The sequence below is a fragment of the Mytilus edulis genome, chromosome 5 (assembly GCF_963676685.1).
Source record: "Mytilus edulis chromosome 5, xbMytEdul2.2, whole genome shotgun sequence".
Taxonomy (NCBI): Eukaryota; Metazoa; Mollusca; class Bivalvia; order Mytilida; family Mytilidae; genus Mytilus; species Mytilus edulis.
Window position 1 is genome coordinate 15017779 of NC_092348.1, and position 21428 is coordinate 15039206.

General features: G+C 32.9%; 1 protein-coding gene across 1 annotated transcript; it reads right to left on the reverse strand.

Moving 5' to 3' along the window:
* Positions 1 to 8388: 8388 nt before the first annotated feature.
* On the reverse strand, positions 8389 to 17044 carry LOC139523055 (TAR DNA-binding protein 43-like). Its single transcript, XM_071316812.1, has 4 exons — positions 16697 to 17044; positions 15068 to 15231; positions 14106 to 14249; positions 8389 to 9972 (listed from the first exon to the last, which is right to left on the reverse strand). Exons 1-4 carry the CDS (start codon positions 16932 to 16934, stop codon positions 9208 to 9210), a joined length of 1311 nt encoding a protein of 436 aa, XP_071172913.1. The 5' UTR covers positions 16935 to 17044; the 3' UTR covers positions 8389 to 9207.
* Positions 17045 to 21428: the final 4384 nt, after the last annotated feature.

The following is a 21428-nucleotide window of genomic DNA, read 5'->3' on the forward strand; positions in this document are numbered from 1 at the left end:
TGTTGGTACGGGAAACAAGGAACATTATCCTCATACAAAAAAATAAGATAATTCTTAATACATGTTCCAAAAATAAAATGGAATTTATTACAAAGGATAATCATAAGATATACTGGACCTCACTTCTGTAATGGGTATATGTTAATGAAATCCTTCTCCGAATACGTGACCAACATATTACTAGTGGTAGACCCCGATGTCCAATGATCTTTAATTTCTACCGAATATTGGCTGTCAAAAGAAAATGCTAACATTCCATTTTTCAGTAACAGTTAACAGCAAATACATTATCACAATAACAGATAACAAAAAAACTAAAAGCCCAATAACAGCTAACAATGAATAAGACAATAACAGCTAACAGCAAATATATTTTCAAAATAACAGATAACAAAGAATTAAATTGCCCCATAACAGCATAACAGTTAAACCCCTTGCCCCCCCTCTAAAATAGTCACAGAACAAACCAAAACTATAGAAAACTACATAAAAATTTCTCGATTCAACACAGTTTTAGTAGTCTCAGTGCTAGATAAGTGCTTAAATCATTAATTTTTACAACTATCCTCCGTTTATTTTTGACAGAAGTAAATGTCTGATAATATTTATATTATGAGACAGCAACCCCTGAGTGATGATTAAAAAAGCCCAAGGAACATGAATTCTTCTTCATCAGACAATGCAGTATTTCAAGCTCTAAACATACCTTTGTATAAATTTTACAGCTACATACATGTTTGAAGAATTTATCGGAGTAATGGGAATTTTTGTCAATGCCTGAGACAGTAACCATAATACAAACCAGAACTAGATATCTCTAGTAGAAGACAACCTGCAGACCGATTTATGGGGATATCCCTATTAAGGTTTCAGTGCCATATAAACTGATCACACAGAGGCCCCTCGTGGGGATGATCAAGTAATCACATAATCACAACTTTGAATTTGTTGCCAATATAATCATATAACCATATATTTATTCTAAAGATAATCAAAAAATCAAACTAGTAGTAATCATGAATTATTTGGTCTAATGATCAAATAAATTGCTATAAAAAACGACCAAGTAATCACTTAATCAAAACCTCCATGATGATAGGAGGTTTTTAAAAAGACTTTGACTGGCTATACAGCCCTCGCACGGTCGGTATGACAGATAAACACAAAAACATGACATTGACAATCCCGTTAGGTGTTTAGTATCACACCATTATAAAGTATATGAGAAGAACGTAACCCGTAGCAGGCCAACAACTAGGTTTGGTTTTTATGGTGACATTTTTGTGTTTTGTCAAGAAAATTACCATGAAAGATTGGATGTGTGAATACCTGAACATATACGATGTCTGCATGTTGATTTACATACATTTACGTATGATGTCCTTGTATCGATGATAACGTTTAGTTAATGTTTTAACATATTTATTTGTGTACATGTATTTCTCTGTCTTGTGTGTTTTTGCATTTATTTGTAAGTGTATTCCCGTCATGTATATAATCTTGACATTTTAGCGGTATATTTAATATTGCCATAAAGCGCGAAGTTTGGCTAGCCACAATACCAGGTCAAACCACATTTTTTTAAATGTCCTGTACCAGGTCAGGAATGTGCATGGCAGTTGTTCCTTAATAGTTTGTTTCTATGTATGTTGCATTGTCGTTTGTTTTTTGTTGCACTTCAGTGTTCTGTTGTTTTGTTGCTTTCCTGTTATATAGTTGATGGGTTTCTCTTAGTTTTAGTTTGTAACCCAGATTTGTTTTCTCTCAATCGACTTGTGACAATACTGTTGCCTTTATTTTTGACTAGTTTGTGAGTTTGTGATATCGAAAACTCTGGTGTATATATATATTTTTTTTTAGTAAAACTGAGATTTATTTCGTTTAAATCGAATACGTTGTTACATACACGAACAAATCGAATAAGTTGAGATACATAAACGTATCATTATATGAATGTTACATTTTAACGATGGTGTATTTTACAATGGCGCAAGTATACTGTTAGCCAATGCACGATTTAATTAAATTGTCACTGAATGTAATGACAGATCCATCTCCCATTGCGTCTATGTTATTTTCCGAAATACATTTTCTAGACAGTAACAGACCTCCAGTGTGCCTTCGTCAGGATTTTATTTTAACTTTGATTGAAACGATAGCCAAAAAGGTAGTCGTTGATAGGGAAATAAATACATGCCTCTGTTCGAATAATCGCTTAGGAAAGAAATCCGAAATGCAACAATTACATTAAGAAGGTATATAGTCACTACAGTCACATAGAAATATTAAAAATTTCTAACCATAATTTACACATCGAAAAAGGCAGATATATTTCCTTTATATATTAACATAGTAATTCAAATGTTTATGTATTGGCACCGCCTTGAAAACTCGCCCACTGTGATCTCTTAAGTGATGCTTATATTGAAAGCTCCTCTGATAAAGCTGTGGCTAATCAATCGTGGTATGCAAACATAAAGTTTTTTAGTGAAAAACTTGGTTTAAATTTAGCACTTTGTAAAAAAACTCAGTAAAAAATAATTCAAAATTTTACTTAGAAAATGTATCAAAACTGATTTTTTAACATATTGGAGCCATCAAAAAGACTTAATTTAAAAAGATGATCACAGTAAATTGAGCAACTACTTTAAATTTAAACATAATTTCACTTTTGAAGATTACTTAAGAACAGAGATAAGAGAGTTATACGAACTAGATTTAGAATAGGTAATCATTGTCTCCGCATAGAGAGAGGCCGTTACGAACGAAAAATTGATGACCATGGAAAAAATATTACACTGCCAAGATCAGAAAGAACATGCCAGTTTTGTTCAATGAACTCGGTTGAATACGAAGAACATTTTTTATTTAAATGTACCCTTTATAATAAGGAAAGAAAAACCTTTCTGGATGAACTCTTTGCAAAATACCCATATTTATCCCAAATATCCGATAGTAATCTGCTTATTTGGTTTATGTCAAACGATAGCCTTCATTTTAACTCTAAATTATGTGAATTGCTATCCTAATTTTAAACATTGAGAAACTAAATATTTGCTTAACTGAAACTTATAAAACTTATTTATAGTCTTCACCAGTTCATTGTAACATTACTTGAATTGTTCTTTTCTGGGCAGTAAGAGTTATCCTTCGTTCCATATATACAATGTAGGCAACCGACTCTCTTCATAAAAAAAATACATTTGTATTGGTATTTTTATCTGTATTTTTTTTTTCATTTATAGTAAGTAAGTAAGTAAGTAATTAGTAATTAGTTTATTACATGTTGTAATGTAAAATCAATCATCCTTAATCAGAACGATAGTTGTATGTGTGAGTGTATGCGAGTGGGAGAGAAAGGCTTTTTATTTTTACTTTATGTGATTACATGCTTGTTATGAGCCCTATGATTAGGAAATAAAATATCTTGATCTTATAATATGTCACAAATTTGTGGTCTCTTTTTTCATTTATTTTTCCCTATGTTTTCGTGTATTTTATCGATGATCCATTTGCACTGAATTTCATACTGAATAAATTTAGTTAATTAGTTTGTTAGTTATCTACAAACTACTAGTAAACTGACAATTACTGTTCTTTTTCAACTGAAGGCATTATATATACTGTTATATTTAAGTACATATATAAATTGTGTATATATATATGCAGCTAAGATTCATTGGTTTCTTTATTTTCTTACGCCATTGTAAACCTGTATCTCTGAGATGCTGTATGGAGAAGTATATTTAATCAATTCGCCAATACTTTAAAACAAAGTAGTTTGTGCTTTTAGTGTTGATAAAATTCTTCTACTTTAGTACTAAGCTAGTCACCTGTTCACACTAAGGACAGTGTCCTCTTCTTAATATTAAACGAACCTTTTATTTGGCTTCCAAACATAAACGTCAGACTGATGGAATGTCGAACTAATAGTGTGTCGGAACTATTTAAGTGTTGGAATATCGGGGCTGCCAAAATTTGTCACGGCTTTAATTAAACAGTTTACAAATATTTCGAAGCTCTATAATATGATTTAAGCTTGTAAAAACACGTATACATACAATATGCATAAATTCCTAAATTATGCACCTTATTAAGATCTAGTAAAACTCAAGTCCATAGAAACAGATGTAAACAATTAAATATACTAATTTGGCCTTGTAGTGCATGTTACGCTAATCCTCCTTTTGATGTCTATATGCTTTTAATGACATTATACGTGTTTATGATTAACGAGAAATACTGCGAGCACTAGACACCCCCTCCTTTCCAGAGAAAAAAAGAAGACATGCACACACAGCAGTTACACATGGACACAAAACATTTGGCATTATGAAAGGATACATCAAGATAACTTAAGTTTGTGGCCTTGATTTTCAACGGAACATATAGGGAAAGAGTATAGAAAGTTCATTCACATGCATAGCTTAACTTTCAAAATATGTATATTTGTATATGTATAATTTTGGTATGAAATTAAAGTTGAAGGAACTGGGACAACTCGCAAAATGCTGAGATTGTAGTAGAAGGCATGATTTTGACGGTTTTCTCATATCACAGTGGTGTTTTTCTCATAAAAACTAGGTGAAGTTACTAATTTAACATACAATGAACGTCGTTGCTATAAATGCTTAAGAGGGATTAATATACAAAACAAAGCATTGGGTGTTAAATTAGTAGTTTTATTCATAATGCGCGCAATATATTGACACGCGGCAAGCTAACATCACATCCTATTGCAGCTGGCTTATGTCTGCAAAACTTGATTATGTTCTATACAAACCGTCATAAAATGGAACTTGTAAATGATGGACACTTGTCTTCGTTTTTCTCGAATTGTATGCCCACCGATGTAAATTTGCGTTAGTGATTTTTTGACAAATCATTCAACGTTACAAAAACAACGCATTTTCATTTGGGTGCATCATCTTCCCTTGAAGCTATTAGATTGGTATGCTCTTAAATTATGCAACGATCTTGTAGGGTGAGCGCTACACACCACATTGACTATTACTAAACTCTTGGAGGGGTTATATATATATATATCCAAGTTAACTTACCTTTAGTACGATTGATAATTAAATTTAATTAAGTATTTTCCATTGGTTGTCAAGCAAGTACTTGATCAATCTTACGATGGACTAACTTCCCGTTTTGAACCGTGTGCTTTGAATTTTTATCAATTTGAAATCAAACTACACTCAGGTGTTCGATTCTAATATTAAACACGAAGATATTGGGTGCATCATCTTCCCTTGAAGCTATTAGATTGGTATGCTCTTAAATTATGCAACGATCTTGTAAGTTGAGCGCTACACACCACATTGGTCATCACTAAACTCTTGGAGGGGTTATATATATATCCAAGTTAACGTACCTTTAGTACGACTGATAATTAAATTTAATTAAGTATTTTCCACTGGTTGTCAAGCAAGTACTTATCAATCTTACGATGGACTAACTTCCACAGTTTTGAACTGTGTGCTTTGAATTTTTATCAATTTGAAATCAAAATAAACTCCGGTGTTCAATTCTCTTATTAAACACGAAGATCAGTAGTCGACAGGAACCAGAACAACGGAGGCCAATCAGCTAGCACAAAGTTTAAACAACATAACATTATGATAGAAGCGAACTTTGGCCATATGGTTCAGAGAAGAATGATTGAATACAACTTGTATAAAGATTGGAAGTTACCCTATAAACAGATGTAATGTTTAGTGAGGTCATCAATTTCGGAAAAGACGAGTTTGAACACACAAATTAAAACTCACTGGTCCAGCTTGGCAAATAATATCTGTAATAAGGACTCTTTACCATATGTACCCAATTCCCTCCGTATAATTTACCATACTACGCTTTTTCACATACTAATTACCATACATCTAGTATAAAGATAATGTCACACGTACGATATTTCCTACGCAATGATCGAGATACACTAATTCTTTTCTCGGGAATATCAACAAGCTGCTGCTATTTTACAGTTGTCCGAAGTTTTTTTTCCTTTTTCGCCTTGACTAGACTTTAGTCCAGTTTCCTTGTATCGAAGGCTATTCCTGCCAGTGGATCATTCAAAACACTTTCAAATATCCTCTAACCAATATCATTCTATCATTTTACCTTCACTCGACGTCGATCATTAAACCTTTCTTATTCACATCTGGTCTTTACATGGGAGTATCAAAGACGCTGTTTTCTTTTCTTTTTTTTTATATACAAAATGTGTCGCCTGTAATCCCCCCCCAAAAAAAAAAATAAAAAAAAGAAGCTACTTCATATCCGAAAACGAAATGTAAAATTGTTTTATCAATGCTCCTCATCCTCATCCTCCTTCACTATGAAATTAAACTTTGAAATGTTTAACTTTTCAGAATCATATATATTCACTCTTGTACCCTTTTTACACATCTAATAATTTCGTTTTTCAAATTCTAGTGCAAGCAATTTTTACAAACTCATTTCCCTTTGTTCCTTCAAACGCTGCTTACCAGTATATATATTTGACTAACTCACCCACTGATTATTCTCGCCCAATTGTTGGTGTTGTTCACTCTTATTACAACTTTATACCAATAAAACTTCTTCATCACTCTTCTTATAGCATATATAAAAGTAAGTATGATTAAGTCAAAGAGACTATCAACTTGCTAGTCATGGACAGTCGACTAATAAACCTGACCAGTGAAGATAATTTTGTTAAAATCGTTTGAAATAAACACAAGGTAGATACCGAAATGTCTCGCCTGCGTAACTGATCATAATTATAATTTGCGTTTTTCAAAAAAAGAAAACATTGTTACTAAATCAATGATCCAGGAGGAAGACTCCAAGGTCCAAAATCTTGCCCAACAGACATGTACACCTTACAACATTCCAGACAATAGATATGGTAGATACTTCGAAATGCAGTAAGCATTGATCAAATATCCAAGGATCACCAAGGTTGAGTTAAACATTCCAGGAGGCAATTCTATTCGAGAAAGGAGCATAACCATTAAAACTAAATGACCACTGAACCATGAATATGGTGTTAAGCCTGATGAACTCAGAGGAACAAGGACACCTTAGTCCTTCCATACACCAAACATAGTTGCCCTGGTGTTAATCAGTGGCGGATCCAGAAATTTTCATAAGTGGAGGGCCCACTGACTGCCTCTGTTTATAGTATATAAAAATGTCAGACCCAACAACGAAAACTTATTGTTGACAAATGGACAATGAATTTTAGGTCTAGGGAACACTGCAAGACAGACATGTACACTATACAATCAATCTATACCATTGGCGGATCCAGGGGGGGGGGAGGGGGGGGGGGGGGGGGGGTCTGGGGGTTGGACCCCACTTATTTTTGGCCGATCACCGATCAATGCATTTGAATGGGGATATATAGTTGGAACCCCCCTTTTTAAAATGGCTGGATCCAACCTTGTATACAGTAGACAAAACGTATTTTTACCTATTTTTGTCAGCATCCGAGAGACTTACATATTTAACTATACCTTAAAGACATGTACACCTCAGTTATTTAATACACAAAATACAGGTTACCTTTTGCTTATAGTATCAGAGAAAAGGACTGACCCACATTGATTTTATGGTGACCTATGAACCAGGAAAATGAGGTCAAGGTCTGTTAAGCATGCCAGATGGACATGAACACCTTACAATAATTTCAATTTCAATAATTCCTTATACATCATCTTCGTAAACAGGGAATACCTTCTTCTTTCCAGAAATTATATCAACTCATCCATAACACTATAGAAGATAATTTCAGAGAGCATCACATAACCATGATGGGAAAAGGCCCTCATACCCATAGCCAGGGGGGTTTGTCCGAACCCCCTCCCTAGAAAACAAATAAGCACTGTTAAAGTCAACGTTCTGTTCGATTTGTGACTGTTAAAGTTGAGTTCGTGAGTCCAAATAACCCCCCTTTGGAAATTCCTGGCTACAGGCCTGGCCCTGATATAGTATCTGAGACTAAACCTTATCATACAAACTTAATTACTATCATCCAAGGAAATGAGGTCAAGGTCAGATGAACCCTTCCAGATGGACCTGTACAACTTACATTCATAGCGTCACCAAATATAGTTGACCTTTTGCAGTCAGATCAGCATCATTATGTATCCCATACTACTTCAGGTAAGACAAAAAGTCACATAAGATAATCATACATATTACAACAGGTACATGTATAAACTATCCTTTGGATCAAGAATTTCAAAATTGTGGGACAACTCAGTTTTAAGTCAACAATTTCATCCCAATCTTACTTCAATCATTCATAGTCAGATCATTTCATGGATGGTATCATATGTTGAATATTCATTCATCATTTTACAACTCAAACTTATTTCTCATCGATCACATTACAACAAATACACACACTGGTCTTTTAATACACTAACATATAACATGTTTTAGACACTAACAACATCTTATACACAACAAATACTTTTCAATAACTACATTTGTGTCAATTTATTTTTCTCTGTCCCAGGTCTATTCTTTACTTTCCTTTTTCACTGTTCCATACAAACTCTTCTTTTGTGTCACACTTTTAAGAACCATTGACTTGCTAGTTATATCACTTATATCTAACTCATTTAACTTCTCTCATTTGAATGTACCAACAGTATTTTTCATCACTATCTCATGTTTATAAACCTCATCACTGTCTGTCTTCGCTTACTTCAGCTCTCCTTGTGTTCCAAGCTATGTACACTTTTTACATCCAAATAATTTATATAAATGCTGAATGCATTAATTGCAGTAACAATTCATTAAATCGTTGTGATTTTCAAGTTATAAGAAGCTTGGTAGATAATTAAAAAGTTGAAATTTTCATTAACGGAATTTGAATGACAAAAAATATTATTTAACCTATAAATTTTTTGCACTTCATTTTTTTTTGCACAGAAAGAATTTAAAGCTTTGAATAATAGTATGAACCTGAATAAAAGTGGTTGATTTCTTAGATGATTTTCACAAATGATATGATTCTTTATGTCTAATTTCTTGAAACATTTATAAAGAATCAAAGTTTATGAAAATTGATATCAATTGGATCTATTTTTTTAATCTGAAATCACTAATACTTAATATAGAGGTGGGTTATTTTTTTGTACAAATTGTATTTTTGCATCAATGAAGTATTTACAAAAACATGAAAATGTGAATTGCAAAAAATGTAAAAAGTTAATTCCAACCACTACTGCGACTACTACTACTGCCCCCACCCCAGCCACTGTACCCTCCTGTCTGACTCGTACTGTATGTTCCACTAGAACTGCCTGTGTCATATCCTGTTGAAGTTCCCCAACCACTGTAAGATCTGTTGCTGTCAGACTTTGAACCAAGCGTTCCTCCGTATCCTGGACCCAAATCAGCACCCCCTGCATTCTGTGAAGGCATACCACCCCAACCCCCTTGTGCCTGTCCAGAAAGGACAGCCTGTGCTGCAGCCAACATGGCAGAGTTTAAGAAATTCATTCCATTCATTCCCACTGGCTCATTTATTCCAGTCATAGGTTGATCTCTGTGGTCATCTCTGGATTTCCTCATACGACCATCTCTTTCTCCTCTACGGTCATATCGTTCCCTTTCTCTATCCCTATCATCCCTTCTATAATCCCTCCCCCTATCCCCTCTGTGATCACCACCCCTGTCCCGTCTATGATCATCTCCTCTATCTCCACGCTCCCTATCTCTAGATGGTGTCTTTGGATCAGCAATACTGACATGGACACTGCAACCTTTGATAATATGGTCCTCTCCACACAAAGCAGTTGCAACATCAGGTTCTCCAAATGTTACAAATCCAAAAGCTCTAAAGGGTTTGGGAATAAAAGCATCTACTACAGAACCAAACTTAGAGAAATATTGATGAAGATCATCTGTGTTGATACCTTCAGATATTCTGGCCACAAATATCTTCCTGGATTGTGTCTGTTGTCCAGCCTCCTGTAACAAGAACATCATTTTAATTATATAATATTAGAAGGGATGACAGCATTCAAGTCTCTCAAATAATCAGATCATGAAAACAACATATTTACATGTACATGTTTTACTTCTACGTATTGCATTGTAATCTCCTATTATCACTAGGTTTATTTTAACTTTAAAATAATATTTGGTCACTTTGCACAAAATAAATCTTACATTATTTCTGGCGTTAAAACTTAGTTTTGAAATAATAGCAATAACCAGGTGCTCTGCAGGGCACAGCTTTATACGACCGCAGAGGTCGAACCCTGAACAGTTGGGACAAGTATGGACAAAACATTCAAGCGTGATACAGCTCTGAATTTGGATTGTGATCAAATTTTTGACATTACATGGTTTTTTTTACACAAAACAAATGTCAAGATTTTACAAATCAATTAAAGACTTCTTCTTCAAACTTATTTAAATCTAAAATTAAATAGTTGACACAGCATACATGTAGGTTTCTGACACAGAATGAATGAACTTAAAAATTTTTTTTTGCCTTTAAGCAATTCACTATGCTGTTGTATATTAGTCCTCTCAAAAAAATGTTTGAAGAAATTTCTTTTTATTTATGAAATCTGAAATGAGAAAAATTTAACCCCCCCCCCCCCCCCCCATTTTTTTTCACATCCCCGTTTCCCTTTTTCCAAACTGATATCAATTCAAATTTCTAATGGAGTTTGCAACAATAACTACTCTTTTAAATACATCATAAAATATTAAAATGTAAAGTAAAGTGCTTGTTATCACTGAATGGTAAAGATTGGTTGGTAGTAAAAGTGAATATACATTGTTTATTGTATAAAACAATAAAAAAAACTTCATCAGCAACATTCTATATTGGCAAATTTCCAATGAAGTTATTTACATAAAGTTATTGGCAAATAAAAATAGAAAATGACATCATAGTCATGTCTGGCAAATGTCCAACATACCTTTTCTAAAAACATTTTAGATAAGATAAGGAAAAAAAGCTTCATCAGCAACATTTTATATTGGCAAATTTCCAATGAAGTTATTTACATAAAGTTATTGGCAAATCTTGCTATTGTGCAATACTGTGCAATTGAAAATTTCTTGCTATTGCACAATACTTGATATGGAATCCTGATTTGAACCAACTTGAAAACTGGGCCCATAATCAAAAATCAAAGTACATGTTTAGATAAAGCATATCAAATAAGCCCAAGAATTTAATTTTTGTTAAAATCAAACTTAGTTTAATTTTGGACCCTTTGGACCTTAATGTAGACCAATTTGAAAATGGGACCAAAAATTAAGAATCTACATACATAGTTAGATTCAGCATATCAAAGAACCCCAATTATTCAATTTTTGATGAAATCACACAAAGTTCAATTTTGGACCCTTTGGGCCCCTTATTCCTAAACTGTTATGACCAAAACTCCCAAAATCTAACCCAACCTTCCTTTTATGGTCATAAACCTTGTGTTTTAATTTCATTGATTTCTATTTACTTATACTAAAGTTATTGTGCGAAAACCAAGAATAATGCTTATTTCGGCCCTTTTTTGGCCCTTAATTCCTAAACTGTTAAAACCAAAACTCCCAAAATCAATCCCAACCGTCCTTTTGTGGTCATAAACCTTGTGTCAAAATTCCATAGATTTCTATTCAGGGCTATTCCAGAAAAAAATGTATGGGGGGGTTGGAAGGCAGTTTTTGTCAGCACCCGTCACCCAGACAATTGTAATTGAGAATTATAGTGCATTATAGTGTGAAAAGTTGCTCTGATACCCATCACCCATGAATTATTAATATAAAGTGCCTTCCAACCTCCCCATACATTTTTTTCTGGAATAGCCCTCACTTAAACTAAAGTTATAGTGCGAAAACCAAGAAAATGCTTATTTGGGCCCTTTTTGGCCCCTAATTCCTAAAATGTTGGAACCAAAACTCCCAAAATCAATCCCAACCTTCCTTTTGTGGTCATAAACCTTGTGTTAAAATTTCATTGATTTCTATTCACTTTTACTAAAGTTAGAGTGCGAAAACTAAAAGTATTCGGACGACGACGACGACGACGCCAACGTGATAGCAATATACGACCAAAAAATTAAAATTTTTGCGGTCGTATAAAAATGCAACAAAAAATACAACAGATAAAATCAGAACTTATAGTCGATAACACCTAATAAAGAGTCCACCGACAATTTAGGGAATGTAACTTATTTGTAGATTTTATCTTTCTTATCCTTTTTGCCTCATTAAGTTTTATCCATCTATTACAGTTTCAGATTACCCTGTTGGCAAAACTGCAAAAAATTGTAAAATTGTCAATGAAGGGGACGGGCAATTACTCAAATAAGGAGTGGACTGACAATTTTAGCCGTATTGACTTATTTGTAAATTTTGTCTGTCTTGCTGACCATTTTTGCTACATAATGATCAAGTTTATGTCTTTCTATCCTAATTTTCTAAATAAAAGTTTGAAATCAAAGTGCTTGTGAGCAATGAAGAATAAATAGGTACTGTCAAGTTGCTTTCATTTTGTGATTTTGTAAATGTTTAAATAAAACAATGAATTGTGTTTTGCTATGGTGGCAGGTACAGTCCAGTGTTCTCTCCAAAGCCTTTTAGCATCATGGTTATGTGATGCTATAATTTTATATGTGATGCTATCTGAATTGGTTTTCCTATAGGTTATGTTATGGATGTGATGCTATAATTTTAGAAACAAGATGGTATTCTAATTTCCCCTGTTCACCAGGATGCTATATGAAATATCTGGGGAGAACACTGTACCAGTTTTGGTGTACCAGAACATGTGTCCCACGCAGAAATTTTGTTATAGTTAAGCATATGGACTAAAAAAATAAATGAATGTAAATTCTAGGCAAGTGTACTACACAAGTAAGTAGTTGCATACACAGATTGGGGATTTCCTTCACACATGGGTCCAATTAGATGTCACAATGGTGGTCTCCTCACTTAACGGCATCCAATCAAAGTGGGGAAAATATTCATTTTTCTGTAAACAAAAATATCTTGAGATTTTGATGGTAAGGAAAGGTTCGGACAAGGCTCTAATTCACTAGATATCCATTTTCTCTTGAATTTTGCCTAAAATTCTTGTCAGCTTTAAGCAGAATTCTGCATGTGAGAATTAGATTGGTATGAGAACATCACATTTTTTGCCTTATTTGCAATGCATTTATAAATTTTTAAATCTCCATGCTGGACAGACACCCAAATTTAAAGGTTTTCTATATATAATTTACATAAGCACGCACACATCTTAGTTCCTTGAAACCATACATTTTATTTGTATATAATCTTGAATGAATTTTCAAGAAAATAAAATCATAAATCCATGAAATTCTAAAGATTTATAGTAAAATAACTGGTTTCTGCCACCTATGCCAGTTAAATAAAAAAGTTGGAGTTATCTTCCTTTGTTCAAAAGTTCAGCCTTTTTTGTATATCAGATTTTATCACAATGCATTACTTCAATCTGTTGTAAAATTTATAACAAAAATAATTTCTTGGCAAGTATCGTAATTCAAATTTATACATGTGACATACATTGTAAATAAAATATTAAAATGTATCTAACATATTATCAATAAATTGCATTACATTGACTAGATAGAATCATTGGACATATTTTTTTCTTCGACTAAATACTCAAATGATGATCTTGTTTTTGATTTTGACCCAGTAGTTTTTGAGGGATGATCTTTGTAAAAGAAAATGGACGACAATAAAAGATGAAAACAACAGTAGACAAGACACCAAGTGATGGGAAAAGATCACAGTAGAAACAGATGTAAACAATCCAAATATACCAACTTATCAATTTATTTTTCATTTATAAAGAGTTCCGAATCTTTTGTTTAATTTCAACTGGATAACAGCTGCCTGTCTATAATGGAGTAAGACACAATACTTTCCTTCTCTATTAACCTAGGTATCACTTTATCGAAATTGTTTTCAAAATTGCAGCACTGTAGAAAACACACTCATGAACTTTATAATATAGAGACTGTTCGGGGCCACTGGTTAAAATCTCTAAGCATGAACTTAAACTCACAAAACTATTCATAATGATAAAAATTTCAAGAATCCTGATTTTGACTTACATTAGAGTTTGGTATATTGACTTCACACCATCTTCCGTCAATCATGTGTCTCTGTTGTGCCAAGCAATTCAGTTGAGCATCATGATCATGGAACCTTATAAATCCAAAGCCTTTTGACTTTTGTGTCCATGGATCAATTTTCACCTATAATGAGTTTTAAAAAGACAATACATGGTACATAAAATTATGTTATGCTTTATAAAAGGTATCATATCTTGATACATGTAAATGTGTACAGTATTATACATTTGTGATTACTTTGATCCACCCTTAATCATTCAAATAGCATTTCAGTAAAAGCAGACATCACACCACATCTTCCTATATCTATCAATACAAATTGTGCTGAATACTTAATTGTTATTTAGATATATGTTTCTTATCAACATGATCAAAGTACTTGTTATGCCTTTTTTGGTTTGAAGTCCTTTTGTACTTCATAGACATTTTCTATTGACACTTTTTTATGATCAGATCGCAAGTAACTACAGCAGTGTTATCTGTCCATTCTTCTACAAAAAGCATTGTTAAATCTTGAAGATACAGAATATCCTCTTGTTAACAGGGTGTGAAAAATAATGTACCTGCTGACCCTCCCATTACAACTTCCATGCCAAGTAAACAAACAATAATTAGAAAACTTTTTTTTATAGTAGTTTCTATGTTCCATTTATATTAATCAAAATCATTACTGCTAGTTCAACGTCGAACGAGATACAATATATTTATGCACATGTAAATTTATAAGTGTATGTTAACTAGTATATTATGTTTGTTCACTTATAAATGATAGTGAAAAAAATGGTTTATTGATACAATTATATAAAGTATGTTCCCTATTGGAATTTTGAAAACAAGGACACTTATAAATGCACAAATTAAACCAGCCTTTACACTGCTTATTACATGTAGTTTATTCAAAATTGCTGCATATCTTAGTTTACATTCAATTTAAAACTAACCTGTGCTAAAACCAATTCTCCATACTTTGAAAAATAGGTTTTTAGGTCTTCTTCTGTACTTTTGTAAGGCAGACCCAATACAATCAAATCACTGCACTTTTTCTCTAACTTCACAGTTTTTGCTGAAGGGTTTTCTGTTTGTTCTTCTCCTTTTCTTTTGTTATCTAAAACATTAGAATATTAATGAAATGCTTATAACACTTTCAGGGTTTACATTTTTATACAAAAATAACATGTACATGTAAAAAATCTCAAAAAAAATCTTCAGAAGTTCAACATGTTCAAATGTTTACAAAAATGTTGAGATTATTACAGTCTGCGCAATAAACTTAATATCAAAACTTGTCCATATATGACTATATAAAATCATTAAACATGTTAAACCAGTCAATGATCAATATTTTCTAGTCTGGGCATACAGCCTTGCCATACTATTTGTCCAATTTCTGTAATGTACATGTACCTTATATACAAATGTATGCATTCACTAAAATACATGAAATTAACTGAAACACATAAATCAATACATTTTCTGAAAAATCAACATTAGTTTGTACTGCATAAATTATGCAGTACAAACTAATGTTGATTTTAAATTTACATCTAACAGTATTCGTCCATACCAATTGTAAACAAATAAAGTTGCCTCGCAGGCCTCCATATTTTTTGAAAATTTAGTGTTCCCTCCAAGAACTGGTTTGGGAACAACATAACAATTTCAAGTTTATTTACAATTGACACAGTGTGTATATGTTAAGTATGTTTAGATGAACATATGTTCCAATAAATGTAGTTTAGGACTTTAATCATTATCAGTGATATTGTTTGCCTTAAATTACAATACCGGAGAATAAAGGCTTTATCCCCTGGAGAAGAATCCCAATTTGAATAAAAAATGGCCTAAAATTATTCCCAAAAAGACAACTTTTTTCCCAAACAGTGCAGTCTCAGTAGTAATTGTGCATGAATACATACCAAAAAACACTCATTTATACATTTTCATGCCTAAAATGACTATATTTGCAGATTTGAGGATCTATTTATGTATCATCACTTACAATAAGGGGTCTTATTTCAAATGAGGGTTTACCTCTTTAAAGGGGTCTGCAAATTGAAGTTCCAGTCAAGTTCATGGTTTATTATAAATTTCCCAATTTGATAAAAATGACGCATATTTTCCCAATAAAAAGGGTACAGGTAGTTTTGAAAAAAGCTAACAATATGACTGTTAAATTTATACATTGAACATGTAGGGGAGGTTATGAAGTGTCCTATATTTTGACTTTAGTGGAACCTTAAAAACAAATCATTAATTCCAAAAAAGAATCCAAATTACAATGTAAGTTGGGTGCTTGCCTTAATGTTAATACAAACAAACATGATAAACTGTGAGTTATCCACGAGTTATCAGTATTTATTTCAGTTTTGAATGGAATGAAAGTAAATTTATCATAATAAAGGGGTATAACGCTTGTTAAATCTTAAAAAGTTTTAGAGGAAAAGGCTTAAGTTGGTTTAGTGGTCTAAAACAGTCAACCAAAAATTTAAATTAATATCAAAATACAGTTCGATTCTCTATCATGTCTATTTGTCATCTGGAAACCCAAAACATTATTCTTGAGTAAGCACCTTTAGGGAATACTACAATGTAAACATGGTCTCCCCAGTGATTATCTGGAGGATACAATAGCCCTTCGCTTAGTCGAACACCACGGAAATTTCCGGTTGATGGATTTCTGTATTTTAGTCCACAGGCCCCTGGGTACTGCGCTGCTAATGTTGAAAGAAGGAGAGTGCCATCCGTTTCACTCGGTATTTCAATTGGTTCATCATGTTCATCTTCACTAACTTGAATATACTGTGTCATTTTCGTGTTATTATCTGTCTTAAGAAACGAATATTTCCTTCAAAACAGTTGACGCCACGCCAAAAATTGTCAATTTGTCGAAATCCTGCAATCTTTGTCTAAAAGTTCTTTTTTTGGGCTTAAGAAATTAACTATTTTTTAAACGCCTTAATGACCCTCAAATCTGGTGTAGTTTAATACCAAAGTATATGAAGAAAAGTAACGTATAATAACGGACTTCATTTTAAAGGGTATTAATATGATATATTGGAAAGAGCCTGCCAACACTTACAGAGTCTTGATTCATATACAAATACATTCAACTGCAACTCGATTTTTGCAAAAATCGTCAGTTAACAACAATAATAAAATGCTGATCAATATCAAAAGATTTAAGCAACTAAAATCATAATATATTGAAATAAAGATAAGCTTAATATTTGGAAATATTGGAAATATACAGAAGGTATACTGATCTATACTTACTTAAGAAGATGATGTAGACACCCTTTTTTTCCGACAAAAATATATAGGAACTTCATCAAACATACTGAATAAAATCATAGCCCTACTGCTTAGGGACTGCTTACTAGCGAAATATTAAATTAGAAGCCGCAGGGCCAATAAATTTACAAAGCATACTAAATGATCCATTCCGACCAGACATCTCCCCCGTAAGGAGCCTGAATTCGACAAAACAAAACCCATAACATATATATCTATCAGAAAAAAAAACCACTCATAATAGATTGGAAGAGCACGGACATGTCTGAACCCACACAAGGCTGCTATAGACACTGAGACAGCAGGTAAATTTAAGCCAGTGGAGTAATTTTAATGATCTTTAATGCACGGTATTTTGTGACAACCTGTTACCATGTCTGCATGACTTAGTTCTGTTTATCACGGTAAAGATTTTAGATATAATCAGAAGACAGTAATGGACTTCTTATGTAGTGTTATAGATATTCCATATTATACAGTTATACATAAGACTCAAACATCAGCATATGGCTAGAACTCCTTTAAAAAAGAGGCGAAAGATATTCAAAATGATTTGACTTGAAAAAAATATGAATGTTGTTTAAACATGTTAAATCTAAAGAATGTATGTTTGTAAATATTGCTATGTTGGTCGTGGTTACAATTATGATTTTAACTTCACCACTTGGAACTCTTTGTTTTTAATTAATACCGTGGCTTCCTTGTGAGAAGCAACCCCTCTATGACAGAAAATCAATAAACGACAAACAACAGTCTACAAACACACAACATACGTAAGGCCTTGAAAACTAAAGATTAACCAATATGGATACAGTTTTTAGGTCTGATAGCATATCGTACCATCCAGGAGATATATATGTCGTGTACAAGTTGCAATTTTTTACATGTTATAATATTGTACATGTTAAAACTCTTACAATGCAAAAATACAAGTAAAAATATGTTCAAAAGAATCTCGTACATGTTATAAGATGTACTAAATATTGCTCATAAATGATTTGAATTTGTACAAAATGTGAAATAAATTGAAACAAAGCAGAATATACATTTGAAATTGATGAATAATTGAGAACAATAATTAAAAGATTAGAACCCCTTTTGAGCACAGTAATCACAAAGTTTAAGAAATGTATTTATTGCATCACAGATTATGTTGGCGTTTTCAAGTCATTGTATGGTTTGTGCAGTTTACCGTGGTCTATAACAGTGTGAAGCTGTTTATACATAATATACATTACATATACCCAATATGCAGCCTGGCGCTGCTGGAATATGGCTACATAGAAATAGAAAGTTCAAAATTGGGAAGCAAATCATCTCTTTTGTCGAAAAGTTTTGTTTTCAACCGATCCTCATTGATGCAGACTTAACTGTATCTGTTGTCATGTATCTGAGTGAATTTCGATGGGATAGATGCGTTTAATAGTCACCAAATTTTAAATTATTTAGCCAGAGAACATATCGCAGCTGCATTTTAATTGAAAGATGACATGACCTGATGATTCAAGAAAACTTGTTATGTTGCTGTTCGTTAACTTATATTAGTAAGTCGTGGAATGGAAATGCACGTAACTGCAAAGTTTATGTATACTCGTAACTTTTTTCTCTCTCCTGTTTATATCATATATATCCCTCTTTATCATTTTTCATTATTATTGATTATTATGCATGCACCAACTTCTAAATATGAGTAGCTTTATATTCACATGTTTAACACACACACTAAGGTAAATACCAAGCGGAGGGCGATTTTTTTTCTCACTCCAGTGCCCTCGTAATAACTAGAGAAGACTAGTTTTCTAAGAGAACAAAATTATTAACCTAGATTTGAAATAACCATTCTTCCCAAAGTTTTCTGCTTACACAAGGAATGATAACGAAGACAAAACATTTTTATCTCTCATGTGTGATTTTTCAAGACAAAATGCTTAATACTGATTAACGACTCCGGCAAGTTTACACTCCTATCTGGGAGTCTACTCCCGAATCTGGAAGAAGAATTTTTCTGTTATTGGTGAAAGTGTCAATGGTACCTTTAGAGTTATCTCTCTTTATCCAACAAGCTAACATCTCTTCAAAATGTTTTATTATAACTGTACAGGCCTTAATTTAACAAGAGTGCACACGCTGAAATGTCTCGCCTTCTTTACTAATCATTGATATTATGTTGGTAGTCCTAAATAGAAAGCTTTATTACAACTGTCACATAAACTTAACATTAACCAAGATAACTAAACAAAGACAAATGAACCATGGAAATGAGGTCAAGGTCAAATGAACCATACCAGGCAGACATGTACAGCTAAAAATGCTTCCATACAACAAATATAGTTGACCTTTTGCTTATAGTTAAGAAAAATAGACCAAAACACAAAAAACTTAACACTGAGCAATGAGCCATGAAAATGAGGTCGAGGTCAAATAAAACTTGCGCGACTGACATATAGATCATAAAATATTTCCATACACCAAATATAGTTGACCTATTTCATATAGTATTAGATAAAAAGACAAAAACTCAAAAACTTAACTTTGACCACTTAACCATGAAAATGAGGTTAAGGTCAGATGACATCTGCCGCTAGACATGTACACCTTACAATCATTCCATACAACAAATATAGTAGACCTATTGCATAAAGTATGAGAAAAACAGATCAAAACACAAAAACTCAAATATAACCACTGAACCATGAAAATAAGGTCAAGGTCAAATGACACCTGTCAGTTGGACATGTACACCACTACATCTTACAGTGCTTCCATACACCGAATATACTAGACCTATTGCTTATAGTGTCTGAGATATGGACTTGACCACCAAAACTTAATCTTGTTTACTGATCCATTAAATGAGGTCGAGGTCAAGTGAAAACTGTCTGACGGGCATGAAGACCTTGCAAGGTACGCACATACCAAATAAAACTATCCTATTACTTATAATAAGAGAGAATTCAACATTACAAAAAAACTGAACTTTTTTTTCAGGTGGTCACTGAACCCTGAAAATGAGGTCAAGGACATTGAACATTGACTGACGGAAACTTCGTAACACAAGGCATCTATATACAAAGTATGAAGCATCCAGGTCTTCCACACTATAAAATATTAATCTTTTAAGAAGTTAGCTAACACCGCCGCCGGATCACTATCCCTATGTCGAGCTTTCTGCAACAAAAGTTGCAGGCTCGAGAAAAATGATCATTGTGAGCGGAATGAAAAAGAGTTCAATGAAAGTTTGAACGAACGTGTTTTTTGTTTAAGCAGCTGTTTTTGCTTTTTCAGTTACAACTTCGATGTGCTTACAATTAAGATTTAAATAGCATCGATTCGTTTATTCATCATAACCGAAGTGAAATCACAGATCATCTCATTCTTTCATTGATCATACCAGACTTATAAATTCGCTTATACCTACAAAAAATAAAATAAAGTGCTTTGTATATCTTTTTTAATTTTGCAAGCTTTTTGTGTGTTAAATCTTGAGTGTCGATTAAGAGTATTTCTCAATACGTATTGGCAGTCCAAAAAAGGAAAATCAATAATAGGGGACGAAAAATCGTTCCTTTTGTCGTGAATTTATAAGTCTGGGAAAAAAGTTAGCGTTTAAATTTGATTTATTTAAGTTTCTTTTGGTAAATTTCGGCTGTATAGAAAATTATTGATTATTTAACGAAAAAACATCATCAAGAAAACGGTAAGTGATGTTGAATTTGTCAATGAAATGCAATTTTGACGTGTCTTTACTGAGTTTAGTCATAAATTTTGATTCATAACTGTACACAAATAAGTCTGCTATTAAAGGGGCGCAATTAGTGCCCATAGGAATACCTACAATCTGCAGATAAGTTGTGTTGCCAAAACGTAGATAAATATTAGTAAGGAGAAAATTAGCAGCTTCAATCTTCTCATCACACCTCCAGTAAGTATATCTAGCATATCTACCTTTCTCATTAGTGAAGAAGGCTTTAAATGAGTTACAGCAAATATATTTGCGTTCAGATTTACCAA

Excerpts from the sequence above, each read along its gene's own strand:
- LOC139523055 (XM_071316812.1), bottom strand. The coding sequence starts at position 16,934 with ATGACACAGTATATTCAAGTTAGTGAAGATGAACATGATGAACCAATT. Across the intron at positions 15,232-16,696 it reads CATTGTAGTATTCCCTAAAG|ATAACAAAAGAAAAGGAGAA; the intron begins GTGCTTACTCAA and ends CTAATGTTTTAG. Across the intron at positions 14,250-15,067 it reads GAGAATTGGTTTTAGCACAG|GTGAAAATTGATCCATGGAC; the intron begins GTTAGTTTTAAA and ends AACTCATTATAG.